The sequence below is a fragment of the Dryobates pubescens genome, chromosome 8 (assembly GCF_014839835.1).
Source record: "Dryobates pubescens isolate bDryPub1 chromosome 8, bDryPub1.pri, whole genome shotgun sequence".
NCBI lineage: Eukaryota > Metazoa > Chordata > Aves > Piciformes > Picidae > Dryobates > Dryobates pubescens.
Window position 1 is genome coordinate 4,668,444 of NC_071619.1, and position 18,735 is coordinate 4,687,178.

Sequence of the window (18,735 nt, forward strand, 5' to 3'; positions counted from 1 at the left end):
GCCGTTGGAATGTGCTGCCGAGGGAGGTGGTGGAGTCAGCATCACTGGAGGTGTTTAGCAAGAGACTGGATGAGGCACTTGGTGCCATGGATTAGTTGATTAGATGTTTGGACTTGATGATCTTGAAGGTCTTTTCCAACCTGGTTAATTCTGTATTCTGTAATGATAGAAAGGCTGCTTTGATTTTGCTGCACCAGTGTAAATGAAGCAAAATTACAACATTCAGAGCCAAAACCCTTTCCTTGTCTGAATTCTGGTGTTCTTTCCAGCATTGATGTTGTAGCTAAGAGTATATCTGGCCCTTTCTTTTCTGTAACTGGCTTGGCTTCAGGAATAAAGCAGTTGTTAGCGAGCAGAGAAAGGACTTTGGAATTTCCTGCACTCCTGCTGCGTAGATTCAAATGCTAAGTTTAAATAATGGATGAAGCTAAGATTATTATAATTGATCATTGTATGATTTATGTGTCGTAATTATAACTAGGTTGAGAGAGAATTTTCAGATGCTAGTTTCCTGGTAGGCAGAGCCATTAAATAACAGTGTGCTGCCAAAACAAAAATTAGGTGGGAACGTCGCCACAGAGTTCAGAATGTCTGTCCTCCACCTGATTTATAACTACCCTTATGATGACACTATCGGTGGTATTTTCTTATTAGGAGCAGCAAGAGATTTCTGAATTGTTTCTCTTATCTTTCTAGCAGAACTCTGCATTGTTTCAAGCTTAGTCAAGCATAATAACTGGAAAACTGCAAGAAAAATCTAACGTACAACAAAACTAAATGGTGCAAGAGGTTGAAAAGGTTAATTAAAAGCCTAATGATCACATTTACTGAGACAGTCCAATTAATCACTTTATTCCAGTGGTCATGTGAGACAGAAACCATTGCTGCAGATAACTGCTTTCTAGTGGTGGCACACATGGTCTGTGCTCATTAAAATGTGCTTTTTTTTTCTATATATGGAAACATAACTTTTTATTTTAAGATGCAGTTATTTATTTGATCACTTATTAAAGTGGTAGTTAGTGTTTAACCCAGTATCCTCACATAATGCTTTCTCAAGCTGCAGTCCCTCTGAACACTGTGGGAGCATTGCCCCCTTGATACTTGTAGTCTTACAGCCCCATGAGAGGTTTGCTTACAGCTTAATGGGGTTGTAGGTATAGAAGAAATAAAGCACTAGAAATACATCATTATGTAATCTGATCTCTCTGAAGCAGTGTATATGACCAACAAAGTGAATTCTCAAGTGTCAACAAGCACATCTAAATGTAATTTTTACCACGTCGACTGGAAAAGGGAAAAAAGAGCCTTGAAGGATCAATTACAAGGGTCATAACCTTGTATTATCTGATTTGCTATAATATTCACACAAGCTTTATTGGAAGGGAACATAAATTTGAAAAATAGTGAGATTAGAAAGTATTCCAGTGCTAGAACAAAGAGCTGGAAGCTTTTTCCTGGTTTATTTTGCTGGGGCAGCACTTTAGAGGGAGCCCATTATGAGCAGGAGAACAGTAGTTATGTTAACACGGTAATTAATCAAGTCTGAGGAAAAGAGGAAACAAGTTGTGAATTCAATTCTGCAGTAATAAAAAGAAATGCTGAAAGTTGCCCTGTAAATTGGCATGACTTTGGTAAACAGTCCCTCACTGTGTCTTGAGAACTTACGTGCCATAAATCACTTCTCATGGCAACCGTGTAGGTTTGAATGTTTTCACAGGTTTATTCTGTATTTCCCCATGTCTTAAGTTCTTTCTCCGTCCTGTTGACTTAGTACTTAGGAAATTGTACAATTCTGAACTGTATAACACGAGAGGATATGCAGAAGCATGTCTTCACTTGGAATATTTTAAGGGGAAATTAATTTGAAGAACTCAGCTGAAACCGTGGCGATAGCCTTCCACATCACAAAACCAGCCTCTGCCTCAGCACAGAGCATGGATTGTATCTGGGATGAGTGAGATCACTCCCACAGAAAAAAAATATCTTCTAGCCCCCATCGTATATAATCCATCACTAATGCTAATGCAGCATGGATATGTTAAAATGAACCTCTGTGTCCTAAAAGCTCTTCAGGTTAGAACCGAAACCATTGGTGCAGTGATGTGAGAAGTGGTGACTGGATCAGTTTGAAACAGTTGGAAGTTTCTTTATTTAGCAGCCTCTGATTTTTTTTCATTTCATTTTTTCTTTTTTTCCCCCCATGTATTTCTGCCTCCTATGTGAGTTACCTTGGACAGAAGTTAAAATGTCATTTTTACTAATCAAGAACCAAATTCTTGAACTTGCATTACTGAAAATTGAGAGTAACTCTTCAGAATAAAATGAATTTAACGATGCTGTCATGACTGTAATGCAAAACTGCTGTCCACAGATCCATGTGGAAAATTAGGGACCCTGGCATAACCTTTCATTAGATTTGTAGCAGAAATGAAAGGTGATCAATCAGGATTTTTGTGTGAGTGATGACTGGAAATGTCAGTAGCAGACCATAATGTTGTTAACGCTGAGCAGCAGGATTTCCTCTCCCTCCCTGCTTTCATGGAACCCTGCTGTTCACTGTAGGGTTATAAGACTTTCCTCTTACATAACCTGTAAATTGAGCAGATGTCCCTTAACCAGCCTACTGGGATCAGCCACTTCTGAGTTTTCTGCTCAGTCTTTCCCCATTCCTTCCCAGAAAAGACTGAAAGCATCAAAGGAAATCTTGAGACCCAATTTCTCCCCTTTTTCGTTGACACATACTTGGTACAGGAGTTTTCTCTTGCAGCCTTTATCTGCAGTGTCAGTGGAATGATTCATAAAGTGGCCAAATAAAGGTAGCAGAATCTGACTAAACAGAGATAAGAGGCCTGCTAAGTATTAAAGCCCAGATCCAGTGGTGACCTCAGGAGATGTAAAATACAGCACATAGGGCATGTGGCCCTCTTAGTAGAATTAAACTTCCAGGAACATACAGATTTATCCACTTAAAAGTCAGGATATCACCTGCCAGGTGATACTGAACATCCTTAGCAAGATGCTCAGAACCCTCATAAAGTGCCCAGGGGATACTGTGTTAAAAAACCCAAAACCTAGTCCTATCATTACCTGACACCTTAAAAAGTCCATCCCCAGCTTTCTTGTAGGCCCCCTTCAGATACTGGAAGACCACAATAAGGTCTCCTTGGTGCCTTCTCTTCTCCAGACTGAACAGCCCCAACTCCCTCAGTCTGTCCTCATAGGAGAGGTGCTCCAGCCCTCTCATCATCTTCGTGGATGGTTTTGCTCACTTTTCTATGGGCTTTCACAAAGCCTAGGAGACTACCCTATGGATTAGACTATAGCTTGGTTTGAAGGGAAGGATTGTGGTATAGAAAGGTTTATGGCTTTTTAGAAGGGATTAGAAGAAGAGAGCACAAGTGGGATGATGCCTCTGCAGACTTAGAATTAAGGGAATTCTCATCAAGGAGGGAATCCTGGTTTCCAGTCATTGCTCTTGTAAGAGAAAGAACTCTCTTCCCTGGGTGTGGACCAGAACCCATCAGTCTGCCTCCCAGGGAGAGCTCTCATCTTGTGGCTTTCTCTTGTGTTTGCACTATTTCCTGTGCACCTTCTTGAGAACACCATAAAGCGAGATGGTTTGTGAGCCTTTCTGGGAAATGAAAACGGTGATTCTGAGTCTCCAGGTCAATGAAGGCATTGAACCAAAGTTTCTAGATCCCAACTTAGGATTCACCAGTGGAATCTCACAAAAACAAAGGTCAGGATGTTTTTAAAAAGCCATAGGCAATAGAAGTGATAAATACTTCCAAATCATAATACTGAGCAATGTGAATGCTCTAAATCTCTAGGGCCTGGACAGAAGACCGTATCTACCTCCACAGGTAAATTTATGAGTCTAGTCAGAAAAGCAGTTTAGGGACCTGTGGAATTGCATTGTCAAAGTCTGACCAGGAATGTGAAATGTGCCAGTTGTGGTCTCAGGAACCCAGCATCTCAGTGTAGGCACTTTGCTTGTTTAGGTCCTTTTATCCCTCTGGCCTTGGTTGTGCGTACACAGGAGTCAGTCTTGTCACCTGGTGTACCTGCTGCTGCCATCTATTGTAATTTCAACATGCATAGTGTTGTATTTGGTAGTACTCTGAAAGCCCTGGGTATAAGCAGTTTTAACTGCTTATGATTATGGAAAAGGTTTGAAGTAGGTCTGACTAGAGAAGTAGAGGCTCAGAATAACATGAACACGTGCATCAGTCTTATAATTTCTCAAGGCTGACTTGTTTTTTGGTTGGTTTTTTTTTCTCTGCCATTTGGGCTCAGAAATATTTTGCTCAGGAAAATGGTAGTTTATTTGGATCCATGAAGATGCAGATGACATATTTCACATGCTTTCCTTATTTTTTTCTTTTCAATCTGCACTTTTCACAAAGCAGAAGTACTTTGCTAAGCCCCATAGGAGCACTTTTCTTCAAGTGGGATCAGGCTCCTCCTCTTAGTCTGGTGACTTTTTGTTTCTTGTATGCCGTGTCCTGCACCTGCATTGAAGGAGGCCCATACTTTTGTGGTCACCTCTATCACTTTGTAATTTTCCCTTTCATCACATTAACATTTACTGCTCTCTTTACAGCATTCCATTCACTAAGAACTCTAGAAAACTACTAATGCTAATTACTTGCAAATAGTAATTGTTTTAAGAGCCACCTCAGTAAATTGCATTTTCTGTACTGTAAGAAGATTGAAAAACTAAATGTCCATTTTGCTGTTTAATAAGAACCTTCTAGAACAAGTAATAGTCCTTTCACTCCTTCCATCTAGTGGGAGCGTGATTAAGAAGCTACCAGTATCCACTGAGAATCCCCTCTTGTGCACCATGGGGTTAACAGAAGTTGAAGAGACAACCAAAGGCTCAGTAGGTGTAAAAATGAAATAGAAATGGAAATGCAAGAAAGATGAAAGATTAAAGAGAAAAAACAGTGAAAGAGGGTGAAGCATAAGGAAGATCACACAGGGCAGAGGAAGCCCTATTAAAACTTTAGAAAGGTCTCTGGATAAAAGACTGGAATGTTTGCCTGGCTTCTTTCTGCTGTGGAATGGGAACTTTGGTCCAGAACTATTGCATCTGCAACAATGTTGGGCTGAGGGTTGTGGGGTGTGAGAGGAGGTGGTTCAGGAGATGACAAATATCAAAGTGGTAACACCTTGTAGTATATAATGCAGGTCCTTTTTTTTCCCTCGTCAGTAAAGTTTACCAAAAAATCATCTCGCTTTGCTCTCATGTGTTAGGTGTGCAGTAGAAGAGCTGGGAGCTGGTGAGCCGTGTAGAGGTCAGTATCAGTAGGCTGGTGATTGCTGCGCCAGGGTTTTTGCATGTAATGTGCAGCAAACTGCTTGGTAGGAGGATGCTTTTAGGCATCCTAACTCTATGGATGTTGAGAGATGCTGCTTTCTGACCGAGGCAGCAGCTCCTGGCTTTGGCTGGCTGGCTTTGGCTGGCTTTGTTGCCTGCACAACATCAGGGTAGAGCCCTTAGAAGCAAAGCAGCTGGTAGCTGCTGGTGACTTCTGCTGGGAGGCAGCATCCTGGTATTTGCAGATTTTTACTGCCCCCCTTGCTGTGGGTGGGAACCAGTGCCTTGCACACAGTCATGAGGCATCACTTGTAACCTGCTTAGAAGGAGCTTACCCGAGGGTCTATAGTGGTTTGGTAGGAGCAGAGAGCTAGGTGGTTTGGCAGAGATTTCCAGAATGGCCCCAGGGAAGGTCTGGATGGGGAAATGGTGGTGGGAAGAAATCATTACTTGTCTCAGGCTGCCGCTCTGACTGCCCTCAATCCATATCCAAGTGCCCCAAGAGCATGGGGAACTGCAAAAGGATTTCCTTACACAGACCTTTCCCAAATGTTGCTGGCAGGAAAAGTAGCTCTGGATTAGATCCATTTGCTCTTAATGTAGTCAGTACCTAGCAAGAGCCAAACTTCTGCCTGTCTTAATAACCTTAAGCTTTGCAGAACAGAAGCTGGGTGAAAATTTGACCTTATGTATTACTGCTGTGTAAGTAATCCCCAGCAACACTCTCAGTGTTAACTGTTTGTAGTTGCCACAGGATTTAGGAATAATTATGTTGCACTTTTACAACAAAAATAAAACATAAAGTGTGTCCTGGATTGTAAGTTTTGCATTAGAGCATGATCTAAAAACTTGGGAGAACCTGGCATTAGTGAGAAAAGTTGGCTTAAATAGTCTTGTTTAATTCAAATGTGCTTGATGAATGTGTTGTTAGTCTTGGTTTTAAAAGATAGGAGTCATTTGTATAACATTGTGATAAATATTCCAGAAGCAGTATCTAGACACCAATGTATAAAATAGAAAAGGCAAGTTCTCGAGATAAAAACAAATACCAAAGCACCTGGAGCATGCTCAGAGGTGACATAGAGAGGATGCTGGCCTTAGGTAGTTATTAATTGTATGAAAGATATGAATGAGCATAAGTACTGTTCATGAATAATTTGCACCCAATTCAACTTTTGTCCAAGGTAACTTTCACTGCTGCCTGCGTGGTCACTGAATTTGCTTGTGCTCTCTTTCAAAAAGAGCGATAAACCTGTCCCTTGGCATTTGTGAGGTGTTCATATTCCTACTGCTTTTTCATTCTGTATGAGCATTTGCTACATTTTTTGACCTTTAATGGAAAACATATGTATGATTAGCAGCAAGGAGGTGCTTTATTCTATCTTGGCTTTTCTCTAAAGAATGCCTTCTAATGTCTCATACAGTGAGCTGATGCCTGTGCGTATCGAAGTGCCCCGTTCAGAGCTTTGCCAGAGAATCACGTTTGTAACACTGGAATTTAGCAGTTGACTCCCAGGCACAAATAACCATGTAATTACTATGCAATCACATAGTAATTAGCATGTACTATTCACATATTGCATAATTATACACCCTGCAGATTACATAGTAATTATATTTGTACTAAACATATAATTCCATATACCGTATAAAAAAAAACCCAGCATAACTTGGAGAATTCATAGTTGAGCTTATAGTTGTATGGAAATGTAATGCATTTCCATGTACAAAAATGTTATACTTGTATCAGGAGTAGTGTGGCCAGCAGGAGCAGGGAGGTCATTCTGCCCCTGTACTCAGAACTGGTTAGGCCACACCTTGAGTCCTGTGTCCAGTTCTGGGCCCCTCAGTTTAGGAAAGATGTTGAGATGCTGGAAGGTGTCCAGAGAAGGGCAACAAAACTGGTGAGGGCTTTGGAGCACAGCCCTGTGAGGAGAGGCTGAGGGAGCTGGGGTTGCTTAGCCTGGAGAAGAGGAGGCTCTGGGAAGACCTTATTGCTGTCTACAACTACCTGAAGGGAGGTTGTAGCCAGGTGGGGCTTGGTCTCTTCTCCCGGGCAGCCAGGACCAGAACAAGAGGACACAGTCTCAGGCTGCACCAGGGGAGGTTTAGGCTGGATGTTAGGAAGAAGTTCTTCATAGAAAGAGAGATTTGCCATTGGAATGGGCTGCCCAGGGAGGTGGTGGTGTCGCCATCACTGGAAGTGTTTGAGACTGGATGAGGCACTTGGTGCCATGGTTTAGTTGATGAGATGGTGTTGGGTGATAGGTTGGACTCGATGATCTCAAAGGTCTTTTGCAACCTGGTTAATTCTGTATTCTGTATTTGGAGAATGAAGAGTGGCACAGACTTGAAGGGCCTTGGACCAAGGTGGTGGGGGGAAGCAGAAGAAGCTTTTTTATGAGGAACTTAGAGCTGTAGATCATTTGAGATGTTTTATTGGTGGCCAGACCTCCTAAGAGTTTTAGATATTTGCAAAATGTTCTCTTCAGCTTGCCAATTCTGTAGCAATGAGAAGTTAATGTATTTTCCTGGATCTGGGATGTTGGCATTCCTAATATCCAAACCAGCATTATGATTAGTCTTAATTGAATTTTGCATTGTAATGCCAGTTGCCTTCATTTTCAAGCAAGGCATAGATGGGAGTTTAATACCTGGCTAATGAATTGCAAAATTGAATGTGCAATTATAGTCTTAACTCTTACCTGAGTTTAATTTTTTTCCTTTAACTTCTTGTGGTGTGTGCCTGTAGGTGTACTTCTTCTGGTGTGTGCCTGTAAGTGTGTGTGGAGAGTCACATACTCCTTTTAAATTGTCCCTCTCGGGGTCACCTGTTAATTCTATGTCAGTTTCTCAAAGCTTGTAAACTTCATAAATGTTGGGGGAGGGCATCTATAGATCTTACAAAAGTGTCTTTAACTTACAGGCCTTGTGGGTGGCCTTAGGGAGCTCACAGTCATGGGGCTGCAGTGCTTTCCCTTCTGTCTGGGTGGGCTGTTTTCATCCCTCACAGACTGTAACAGCAGGCATGGGGTTTTAGGTTCTGCAGAGCACACAAGTCACATTTAAATGCTGTTACCTGGCGCAGACGCTGAATGTCAGTTACGCTGTTCTAGGAATGAAACTCGAAATGTCAGAGCTTTAAAAACACAGAGTTTGGAGCCCATGTGCTCACTGTGTTCTTACGTGATGGGCCCAGCATAACCCTGCCAAATTTGCCAGTGATTTTAATAGCTTTTTAATGAGGCCAGGTCTTACCTGATACTCATCCCGCACGTCTGCTACAACGAAGATGAAGTACAGCCTGCCCGGTGCAAGCCCCCTTGGTTTGCCAGCATTCTGATCTGAACGTATGCCTGTGCACTTGGTCACTCCTGAAACCTTGAGAAACACGAGGACTGGTGGCAGTTTCCGGCACTGAAAAGTTTTGTCTGTAACAAATACATGCTCAGGGTCTCGTTAACAGTGCAATGAACGCAAGCATGGAAAGACAGTATAAATGTGACGCATTTCTTACTGCTGTTGTGTTGTCTTTTCTAGTGGAGCCAGTACTTTCAAAGGGGAACAATTGCTTGGATGCAGCAAAAGCTTGTAACCTAAATGATACCTGCAAGAGGTTCAGATCTGCTTACATAACCCCCTGCACCAGCAGCACGTCTAATGAAATCTGTAACAAGCGGAAGTGTCATAAGGCCCTCCGGCTCTTTTTTGACAAGGTTCCCCCAAAGCACAGCTATGGGATGCTCTTCTGCTCCTGTCGAGACGTAGCCTGTACAGAAAGGAGACGGCAGACTATTGTTCCTGTGTGTTCATATGAGGACAGGGAGAAACCAAACTGCCTGAATTTACAAGAATCCTGCAAGAAGAATTACATCTGCAGGTAAGATAGCACATGGCAGGGGAGTGATTAATGAGGTACCTACCAGAGAGAACTTTTTGGTACTGCTGGATTTGCTAGGACTAAGGGTCAGAATATCCACTAGGGAAAAAAGGATGAGTCAGGGAAAAAGGAAATGCCTCTGACATCCTTAACAGAATAACAAAAGCCTGCATCTGGTGACGGTGTGTGTCTTCTCCAAAAGTATTCACAGCTACTCCCTCACATTATGGAGGAATCTTTAAATCCCCTGTTTAAATCTTACAGATTTTTGTTGGAAACATTTTCTTTAAGTTTCTTTATGAAATGATGTCTCAGGATGATTTTAATGTGTCTTCTCCAGAATTACTCACAGCTACTCCCTCACATTATGGAGGAATCTTTAAATCCCCTGTTTAATTCTTACAGATCTTTGTTGGAAGCATTTTCTTTAAGTTGCTGTATGAAATGATGTCTCAGGATGCTTTTAATACCCCCATTAGTGACCAGGTGAAAATAGAACTACTCATTGTGATGGGACTTGCTTTCCTTGTAATCTTATGTGTAAGTGCTGATAGCTGTGAATTGAAGCCACACAGTGGACTTCACAGAGGGTCATAACACACAGACTACTTAGGGGTTTTACTTCATTGGTTAAAAAGGTGTCCACATTTGTGGACTAGATCCCACTGTCTTGGTAGAGCTGGTTTTAGCCTTGGAATCATTTTATCTCCCCTGCCCCTGGCAAGAGTGCTGGGCTGATACAGCTGAAGGGTCATTGATTCGCTGACCCAATTCCCAGCTTCTGCTCTGTGTGTTCACCCTGGAGAAGCAGTGCAGAGCTCTGCTTCACAGGACAAAATGAGTCCCAGTGCCTTCGCTGAGCTCCTGCAGGTTGTTACAGGATACTTACTCAGGATCTCCTCCTGCCCTTAGGAAATGCTTTATTCCTACTTAGCATTGTGTATGTTTACATTAGAACATTGTTGTGCTAATGTCTTGTTTATGAAGTTATGCCCATGTGTAAATTCCTTGTAGATTATCCAATTCTGTGAATGAGTAAGCAGGGAAACAAACATTACTGTAAAATGTCAAGGACACTGAAGATCTGATACAAATCTTAATAAGTACTTACATATGCCTGGTAAAATACTTACTTTGAAGTTTGCTTATGAGATCTTCACTGCTGATCTTAAGCGTTTAGCTGTAGCACCTCAGATGTGCCAAGTGCTGTTCAGAGGTGTGGAGGTGAGTAGTGCTCTACCCTTGATGGGTCAGGGAAATCTGGAGCCAGTTTCCTGCTGACCTAAATCAGAGCAGATTTAAATCAGAACAGCGTTTAGTGAGCTGCATTGAGCACCTTCATAGCTGATGTGACTGCAGTTTGCCTCTTAGAACCACCTGTTGTCCATTGCTGTGTTGTGCCATTAATCTTCTTGCTTATATCCATTACCTATACACAGGCCCCATTAATTAGTAGAAGTTACAGTGTCTTTACTCTGTTTTCAGACAAACACTGTGTGTTACAGTGTCACTGAAATGGAAGAGAGAATTTTATAGGGACAATTCTTCCTATTATTTGGGCTGTAGCATTCAGGAATTAGTTAAATTAATGCCATTCCTATGGCCTGTTTTTCTTTGATCAGCTTTGATCTCATGTTATCTCAGCAGTGAAGTTTTTAACAGCATTTAGTTTAACTTGACTTCAAGAGTTGGGTGCTGTGATTTTCCTTTATTGCAACGCTGCAGAGGAGCCCTTGCTGAAATCTCTTGTTGCCCTAAGTTGCAGGCAGCAATAGGATGAAAGTGGATTTCTTTAGAGGCTGTTCCTGTGGCTTCTTTTGCTTTAAAATACCCAAATTAAAAAGTTTGAACTCTTCCAAGACTCAGTGAGACATGCCTGTGGAGGGTGAGGGGCAGCACTGATACAAGGGAACCAGTGGGCAAACTGAGTGCAGCACTTAGGTCCTCTGCCTGGAGGTAACGTGAGCATAATGTGTTGCCGAGAGTCATCTCACATAGATGCTAATACCTTCTGTGCTATCTAAACAGCTACTGTATTTAATACCTTCCCTCTCTGCTGTCAAGGGGAGGAGGAATCAGCAGTTATTCCAGCCTATCCATGATACAGCAGGAGACATTTTGTCTCTGACTTGTGAAGTTAAAGGGAGTTGGTGTAATTTGTTCCTCTTGTCCTGCAGGAAAACAGAGACTTGGATGGGGAGGAAAGAAAGGGGAAATCTCTTCCCTGCTGTTGAAAATGTTGGCACTGAAAAATATCAGTCTACATAGTAGTTCCAGATATGTTTAAAGTAATTGAAAGCTGGAGTCAGTTGGCATATAAATCCTGCTCTGATAATGTCTATTTAATTTTCAAATCAGAAAGAGTATCTAAATGGGAGAATACTTAGAGAATATGTTCTACCTACTGTGAAACCTAATCATTTAGAAATGATGATTTGTGTGACTATTAGAACTGTTAAACCTTCTCTGTAGTGCTGCTGAAGACAAGGGGGGCAAGTTAGGAAAGTTACTGAAAGTACACTCCCAGATGGTTTAAGAATGCTGCTAGTTCAGAAATGCAAGATTTCAGTCTGTCCATACTCTGTGTAAAATATCATCTGGGTCTGTGCAAGCAAGTATTAAAACATTCTGGTTTGGATACTCTTTAAAAGCTTAGTCCTGGATGCACATACAGCCGAGTAAGATCTTGAGACACACTTAAGAGAAGGGAAGCGATTTTGCCAAGCTGCAGGTGCCACTTGCTGAGGTGGCAGGATGCTTGCTTCATTCCTTCTTTTTCATTCATTAATCTCTCTGTTATATAATGTTAGAAACTCTCAATTGAGGAAAGGAAAAAAACAAGGGCCAGAAATGTCAGGAAATGCAAATAAGTTCTGACTTATGTAAACAGTCCTAATTTTTCAGCTTCATCAGAATACCGAATGGTTCTGTTTCATTATCATTTTTCTGCTGCCTTTGCTTGTATCCCTGTCCATATCTAGCTTTGAAAGCAATTGGAGTCTCCCAGACATGCCTGTCAGGGCTCACTGCAAAGCAAGAAGCCAAAGAACAAAAAGTATTCATTAGAGTTGCTTTTTATTGTGGACATAAACAAAGCTTTTAAAGAAAGTCAATATACTGTCAAAAACTCACCCACTATGTTGTCCTGGAATAGCTCAGACCTCTGAGGAGCCTTCTGTTCTGATCATTTGAGCTACCAATTAAACTCAGAAAGTTGATTGGTGAGACACTAGAAAAGGTTGCCCAGGGAGCTGGTAGAAGCCTCATCCCTGGAGGGTTTTAAGGCCAGGCTGGATGTGGCTCTGAGCAACCTGATGTAGTGTGAGGTGTCCCTGCCCATGGCAGGGGGCTTGGAACTAGATGATCCTGGAGGTCCCTTCCAACCCTAACAACTCTATGATAGACATGTTTGGAAAACATCATTCTGCTGTAAATGCAGGGCAAGGTACTTCCATTTTTGCTGCCATCACATTTAAGAGTACTCAACCACTATTTTCTCTGAGAAATGAAAGTGTGAGCCATTAGTTTGGTCTTTTTAATAATCCGTGGTTTGAATTTGCATACTTCCTCCATCTCCTGAATGTGTTCAGAAGGCACTGACCAGAATGGTGATAACACAGGCACATTATTATTAAAATAACAGTATCAATCCAGTCATGTGCTGAAAAGAAAGATAGCATAAAATAAGGGTTTGGGGTTTTTGGTAGAAGAATCTCAGAATAGAATGTTTCTTGTTGTCCACAATTGCAATATCTGAAAAGGTTGGTCAAATGTTTGAGAGTCATTTTAAGGAGGAGAGGCTGAGGGAGCTGGGGTTGCTTAGCCTGGAGAAGAGGAGGCTCAGGGGAGACCTTATTGCTGTCTACAACTACCTGAAGGGAGGTTGTAGCCAGGTGGGGGTTGGTCTTTAATCCCAGTCAACCAGCACCAGACCAAGAGGACAGAGTCTCAAGCTGTGCCAGGGGAGGTTTAGGCTGGATGTTAGGAAGAAGTTCTTCATAGAAAGAGTGATTGCCCATTGGAATGTGCTGCCCAGGGAGGTGGTGGAGTCACCACCCCTGGAGGTGTTTAGGAAGAGACTGGATGGGCTGCTTGGTGCCATGGTTTAGTTGATTCAAAAGTGGGTGATAGGCTGGACTCGATCTCAAAGGTCTCTTCCAACCTGGTTAATTCTATTCTGTTCTGTTCTGTTCTGTTCAGTTCTATGGGGAAGTAGCTGGACAGTATTTCTTGACCAATTTCAGAAGACAACTATTTTGACCTGAAAAGGAGAAAAGAAAAAAAACAAACCCAAACAGTGAGATTTGAAAATCATTTCCTGATGGGATGTCTGTTAGATAATAATGAGGTGTTCATTAGGTGACAGTAGATGGGTTCTCTCCCTGAAAATACAATATTCTCAGCACTGTGTATTCAGAGAGCCAAATCTTTTTTAATGTGCTTTCATTGGTGTGTTCTTAACCTCTACTAGTTTCTGTCCTAATCAGTCATAATTTCCCCTCTTTATATATTGTTGAACAGAATTTTTTAATGCTAATTCACCATGGAAAGGGATGAACTGTGACTGTGCTCTTTTTCCATAAGATACATGCAATCTACAAGTGCTTTGTGAAAGTGGCTTCTGTGGGTATGAGTTGGGACTGTTCCTGCAACATGGCACCATTACTGACTGCAAACTGTACACCCTCATGGGTAAGATTCACCAGAGGAGGGGGTGGATGAACGCAGTAGATGTCTCTATAACAAGGTGTTATTAATGTGGAGTTTGCCTTTTTTGTCCTGCTGCATCAGAGGGGCAGCCCAGCACCTTTTTTTCAGGAGGGAACCCTCTTCAGCTACAGCATTAAAATGTAGCAGGGAGCAGAAGCACACTAAAGGATTGTGTTGGGGGAGAGGGAAGAGGGGAAAAAGAAATAGGCTCTTTTCCTCAAGTTTTCTATCCCTTATACTTCTTTCATTTTTCTCACTTTCTGCCTTGCTTTTTTTCTCTTGCCTCTTCCCATTGCTTAGTCTCCTTTGATCTCCTCTTGCCAGATCTTCCAGTCATTATCTGACTTTCACAACCTCTCCACCACATTTGAATTCTCCCTATGATAGCCACTTAGAGTCCCTCCTCACCTGCTCCTCTATGCGTTGTTCTTATCCTCCCTGAATATCCTGCCACAGTCCAGTGATCTTCTGTAATTCAGAAAATGAGGGGGAAAATGTAGGTGCTACCTCCCTTTCTCAACCTTGTAGCTTGTATTGGTTACAATTTGGTTAGCCAGCTTCAAAGCCTAACTGCTCAAACTGGCTCTATCTTCACGTGTTAAAAGGACATGTAGTGGATGTTTTCATCAAGGACACAGTACCGTTATCCAGTTCCATCTAACAGAGCTGGATGTGCCTCCCACAGGGGTATTTTTATCAGTTTGGCACTACAAAGCTGTCTGGCAGCTCCTTGAGGTTATTGTTTTTTCTGTGAGTATGCAAAGCCAAGACAACAGTATAGTTTTTGTAGTGCTATTAAGGCCAGTAACCCAGTGACACTCTTTAATTTCAAGACATGCAGGCAATGCCTATATTGCACATTTAGAGACTGAGTCAGGGAGTGGGTGGAAACCCTCATGTGCTGCCTTACTCACCCTGCACTAGGTGCAGGATGTCTGCAGGGTAATAGGGTTGGCCTGAGCTCAGCCTACGTGCACATCCTCCCTGCTCTCTCTGCACATGACATGAGGCAAGCTCCCGTGTCTGCAAAATACCAAGCGGGATAGGAAAAACTATGTCAAGCTAACTTTCAGGCCATATCCTTCAGCATGCCCACAAGCTCACCTCACTTCTATAAATACAGCCTGAATCTGAAGAAGAATGATTTTTGTGTCTATATATATACAAGGGTATGCCTATGTGTATATATTGGTAGAGACACCAAATTTATTTAAGGTGGGGGGGGGGGGGAACCCAACAACCCAAACCAAAACCCAGGTGTTAGTTCATTTATGTGAATTAATAGTGAGGAATGATCACACCTCAGAAAATTGAGAAACCAGGATCTAGGGAGAGGTGGAGCAGAAGCTGGTGTGCTCTGAAGAGGAAACATGATGATGTAGTAGAGGGGGTGTGTGGGGAATTACTAGCCTGGAAAAGAATATTAATGCAGTCTCTGCAAACTAAGCAAAACCTCTTTCAAGGCAAGGTAAAGATGGAAAATATGCAATGCTGTATTATTTTCTTCCCTTCCAGTCCTTTACATGATTAATTACCTTGATGTTTTTTGATAGGAGAATGTAATAGGCAGAGTATTGGTCTCCCCTCCCATAAACAAAGGTAATTTAAAATTTCTTCCCTCTGAATCAAAGTCAAGATGAATCAAGCAGTTCCTCCTTAAAATGTGTCCAGAAATCCCATTGGAATCCAAAAATCAAACGCCCAGCAAAACAAGACTGCTTTGTCCTTGTCAAAGTGTAGAAGGATCTCATTCAACCACAATCTGCTTGGCCAGTCCTCATTTATACTCTCTCTGTTCTGCTTAAGAGAATCTTGAAGATTAAAAGCTTGCTGGGTGAGTGACATCTCTTCAAAAGAGGCAAAACCACAAGGATGTAGTAATTAAAAAAATGGCTCAGCTTTATTCTTGCACCCAACTTTCCTACTGCTTTGTGCTTTAGCAACAAAGAGAGCCTCACAGACAAGGGTTTTATGCTCCAAGAAGCAGTAACTAGACAGCATCTTTACACTGAGGTCCCTTGTCAGGCAAGCTTAAAGTACTTCAAGCAGCATTCGTTCAGTTAGCTAGAACCTCTGCTGATTCCTGAATCCCAGTCTCCACAGAAAGGGGAGTGTGATTCTTTTGTGGCCCGTATCTGTAAAACACAAGTTATACATCAGTGTTGTCAGAACTCTCTGATTCAGGTGCCTTCATGTGTGACCTACTCTAGGTGATCCTGCTGTGACATGGGAGTTGAACAAGATTGAGATACTTGAACGTGTCCAGAGAAAGGCAACGAGGCTGGTGAGAGGTCTCAAGCACAAGCCCTACAGGGAGAGGCTAAGGAAGCTGGGGTTGTTTAGCCTGGAGAAGAGGAGGCTGAGGGAAGACCTAATTTCTGTCTACAGCTACCTGAAGGGAAGTTGTAGCCAGGTGGGGGTTGGTCCCTTCTCCCAGGCAACCAGGACCAGAAGAAGAGGACACAGTCTCAAGCTGTGCCAGGGGTAGTTCAGGCTGGAGGTGAGGAGAAAGTTCTTCCCAGAAAGAGTGATTGGCCATTGGAATGTGCTGCCCAGGGAGGTGATGCATCACCATCCCTGGAGGTGTTCAAAAATGGATTGGACATAGCACTTGAAGCCATGGCTTAGTTAGTCATGAGGTGTTGGGCGACAGGTTGGACTTGATGGTCTCTGAGGTCTTTTCCAACCTTATTGATTCTATAATTCTATGACGATCTTTCGAGGTCCCTTCCAACCCCTAACATTCTGTGATTCTCTTTTGCATGGTGTAGCTTTGGTGGTATTCCTAATGTGGCTGAGGTCCTCTTAGGACTTTCTGGTTTCTTTTAAGGACAAATCATGGCACTGAATATTTGTTATTAGCTGTCTACAGGGCTGAAAAGGGGAATGAAGTATGTGTGTCTGAACATTCAGCAATCATAAAAGAAACATGGATGCAAATGATTAGAGGTTTATTGGCTGAATTAGGACAGCCTGCCTTCTATGTCAGTCTCCTTTTTAGCCAAAACAATTCTGTGGGCTGAAGTACTCACAGCCACCAGGAAACTTCAGCGCTAAGAACTTGGGGGCATTAGTATCATCCCAATGTGATCCTTCATCTCTGTGTATCATTTTGTCTGAAAAGACTTGGTTTGTTATTCTAAGTTAGAAAGGAAAACCACCTGTATAATACCAAGAATATGAAGACCAGAGATGAGAAAGAAAAGCCAGGGAGGAGGTTACAGCAGGGCAAACGTGACACATTTTGTTTTGTTCAGTTATCATGGGGAGAAAGATTAAACTGCATAATAACTAATGAAGCAGTTTCACCCTTGTTCAGTCAAAACCACTGAAATCCAGGAAAGTTAAATTTGTCATTAAGCTTTAACTGAGATCTAAATTTGGAGCTACTCATGTTCTTACAGATAAGCAAGCACTTAATTGCTTTGCTGGATGGGGTTCCAGTGAGTAGCACTCAATTGTTGAATTGGTGGTTGAGAGATTTTTGTAGAGGGCAGGAGTTTAGCTTTTCCTGAGTAGTTTCCACTCCCTAATCTGTTAAACCTGGTGAAGAGCAGAGTTTTGAATCCTTTCAATGTGCACATTTGTCTAACTTTTTGTTTCTGGGGCAAAGAAAGGGTGTATATATGATGCAACAGCACTTTGCCTTAATAAATCAAAATTTTTCCTCATTTACCTCAAACCATGTACATGCTACAGGCAAGAAGCTGCTCTGTGTTTAATGTGAATAACAGAGCTGTTACATCAAGTCCGTTCCCAGTGTGCTTCCTCTGACATCAGTGACTTCAGTGGATTTATTCCAGGGCTGGATGTGGCTATTGCTGTTCACTGTAGGTAAATCTTCAGGCAGTGCTAATTAAAAGAATGTCAACTGATTTTACCATTCCATTATGCTGGACTTTGTAAAGGTTATTTATATCATTCTACATCAGGCCCCAGCGAGAGAATATTTCTGGTGGCAGTTCATCTATTAAAATAGCTGCAAGAAAATGTAAGCACTGGAACTAAAAATAAAACTTTGTTTCTCAAGAGAGCCAGTGACAGCCACATGCATATTTTCAAATTTTAGCATTTTAATGTTTACTGAACAGAAATTGCATTGCCTTCATTATGGTTTAAGCACTACCATGTTACTGATGGAGGAACTACTGTTAACTGGAAGCCAGACATAAGTGTACCACTATCTGCAAAGACTTCTTCTCAGAGGTGGTGTTCCCCCCCCCCCATCCCCCCATGCTTTGATTATCTGCTGCCTTTAAAACAAGTGACCCAAAAAGTTTTCTGCTCTGTTTACAGTTGAAGGTAGATTTTTTCCGTGGCCCTTGCCTAAGGTGATTAATAGATAACCTTAAATTCACATGTTTGTGCTTACACTGTATTTGTTCAAGCACGTTCTATAAACCATGAGAGCAAGCCTTCCTATTACAAGACCTCTGTTAAATTAAAACTTGACCATGCTGTTTGAATGTTCAGTTCATTTTTCTTCTGCTCCTCTTCAGGCATCAGTTACAGTGGTTGTCCTCTTGGTTATGATGCTCTCTTTTCTAATATGGCATTGGAGGTACATCTCAGTAGTTGGCCATAATCATAGAATTGTTAGGGTTGGAAGGGACCTCAAGGATCACCTAGTTCCAATGCCCCTGTGTGGTCGTTTGAGGCTGTGCCTTTAAGAACAAACACTGCTGGAACACACTGGCTAATGTTTTTGGTACTAGAACCAAAACATTCTGATATTCTAAACGAATTTCATTGGTTGATAAACAAAAATTCAGCTTTAGATTGTAGAGCGGTTGGAAATTTTTTTCCTCAGTTCAGTTGG

The 18,735-nt window shown here is 42.0% G+C and overlaps 1 protein-coding gene across 1 annotated transcript in view; it reads left to right on the forward strand.

The window, feature by feature from the left end:
- The window catches only part of GFRA1 (GDNF family receptor alpha 1), a 172,078-nt gene that overhangs the window by 94,411 nt on the left and 58,932 nt on the right, over positions 1 to 18,735 (forward strand). The window contains exon 4 of the mRNA XM_009905631.2: positions 8,867 to 9,206. Within this exon, the coding sequence (XP_009903933.1) occupies positions 8,867 to 9,206 (340 nt within the window). The remainder of the gene's footprint in view (positions 1 to 8,866; positions 9,207 to 18,735) is intronic.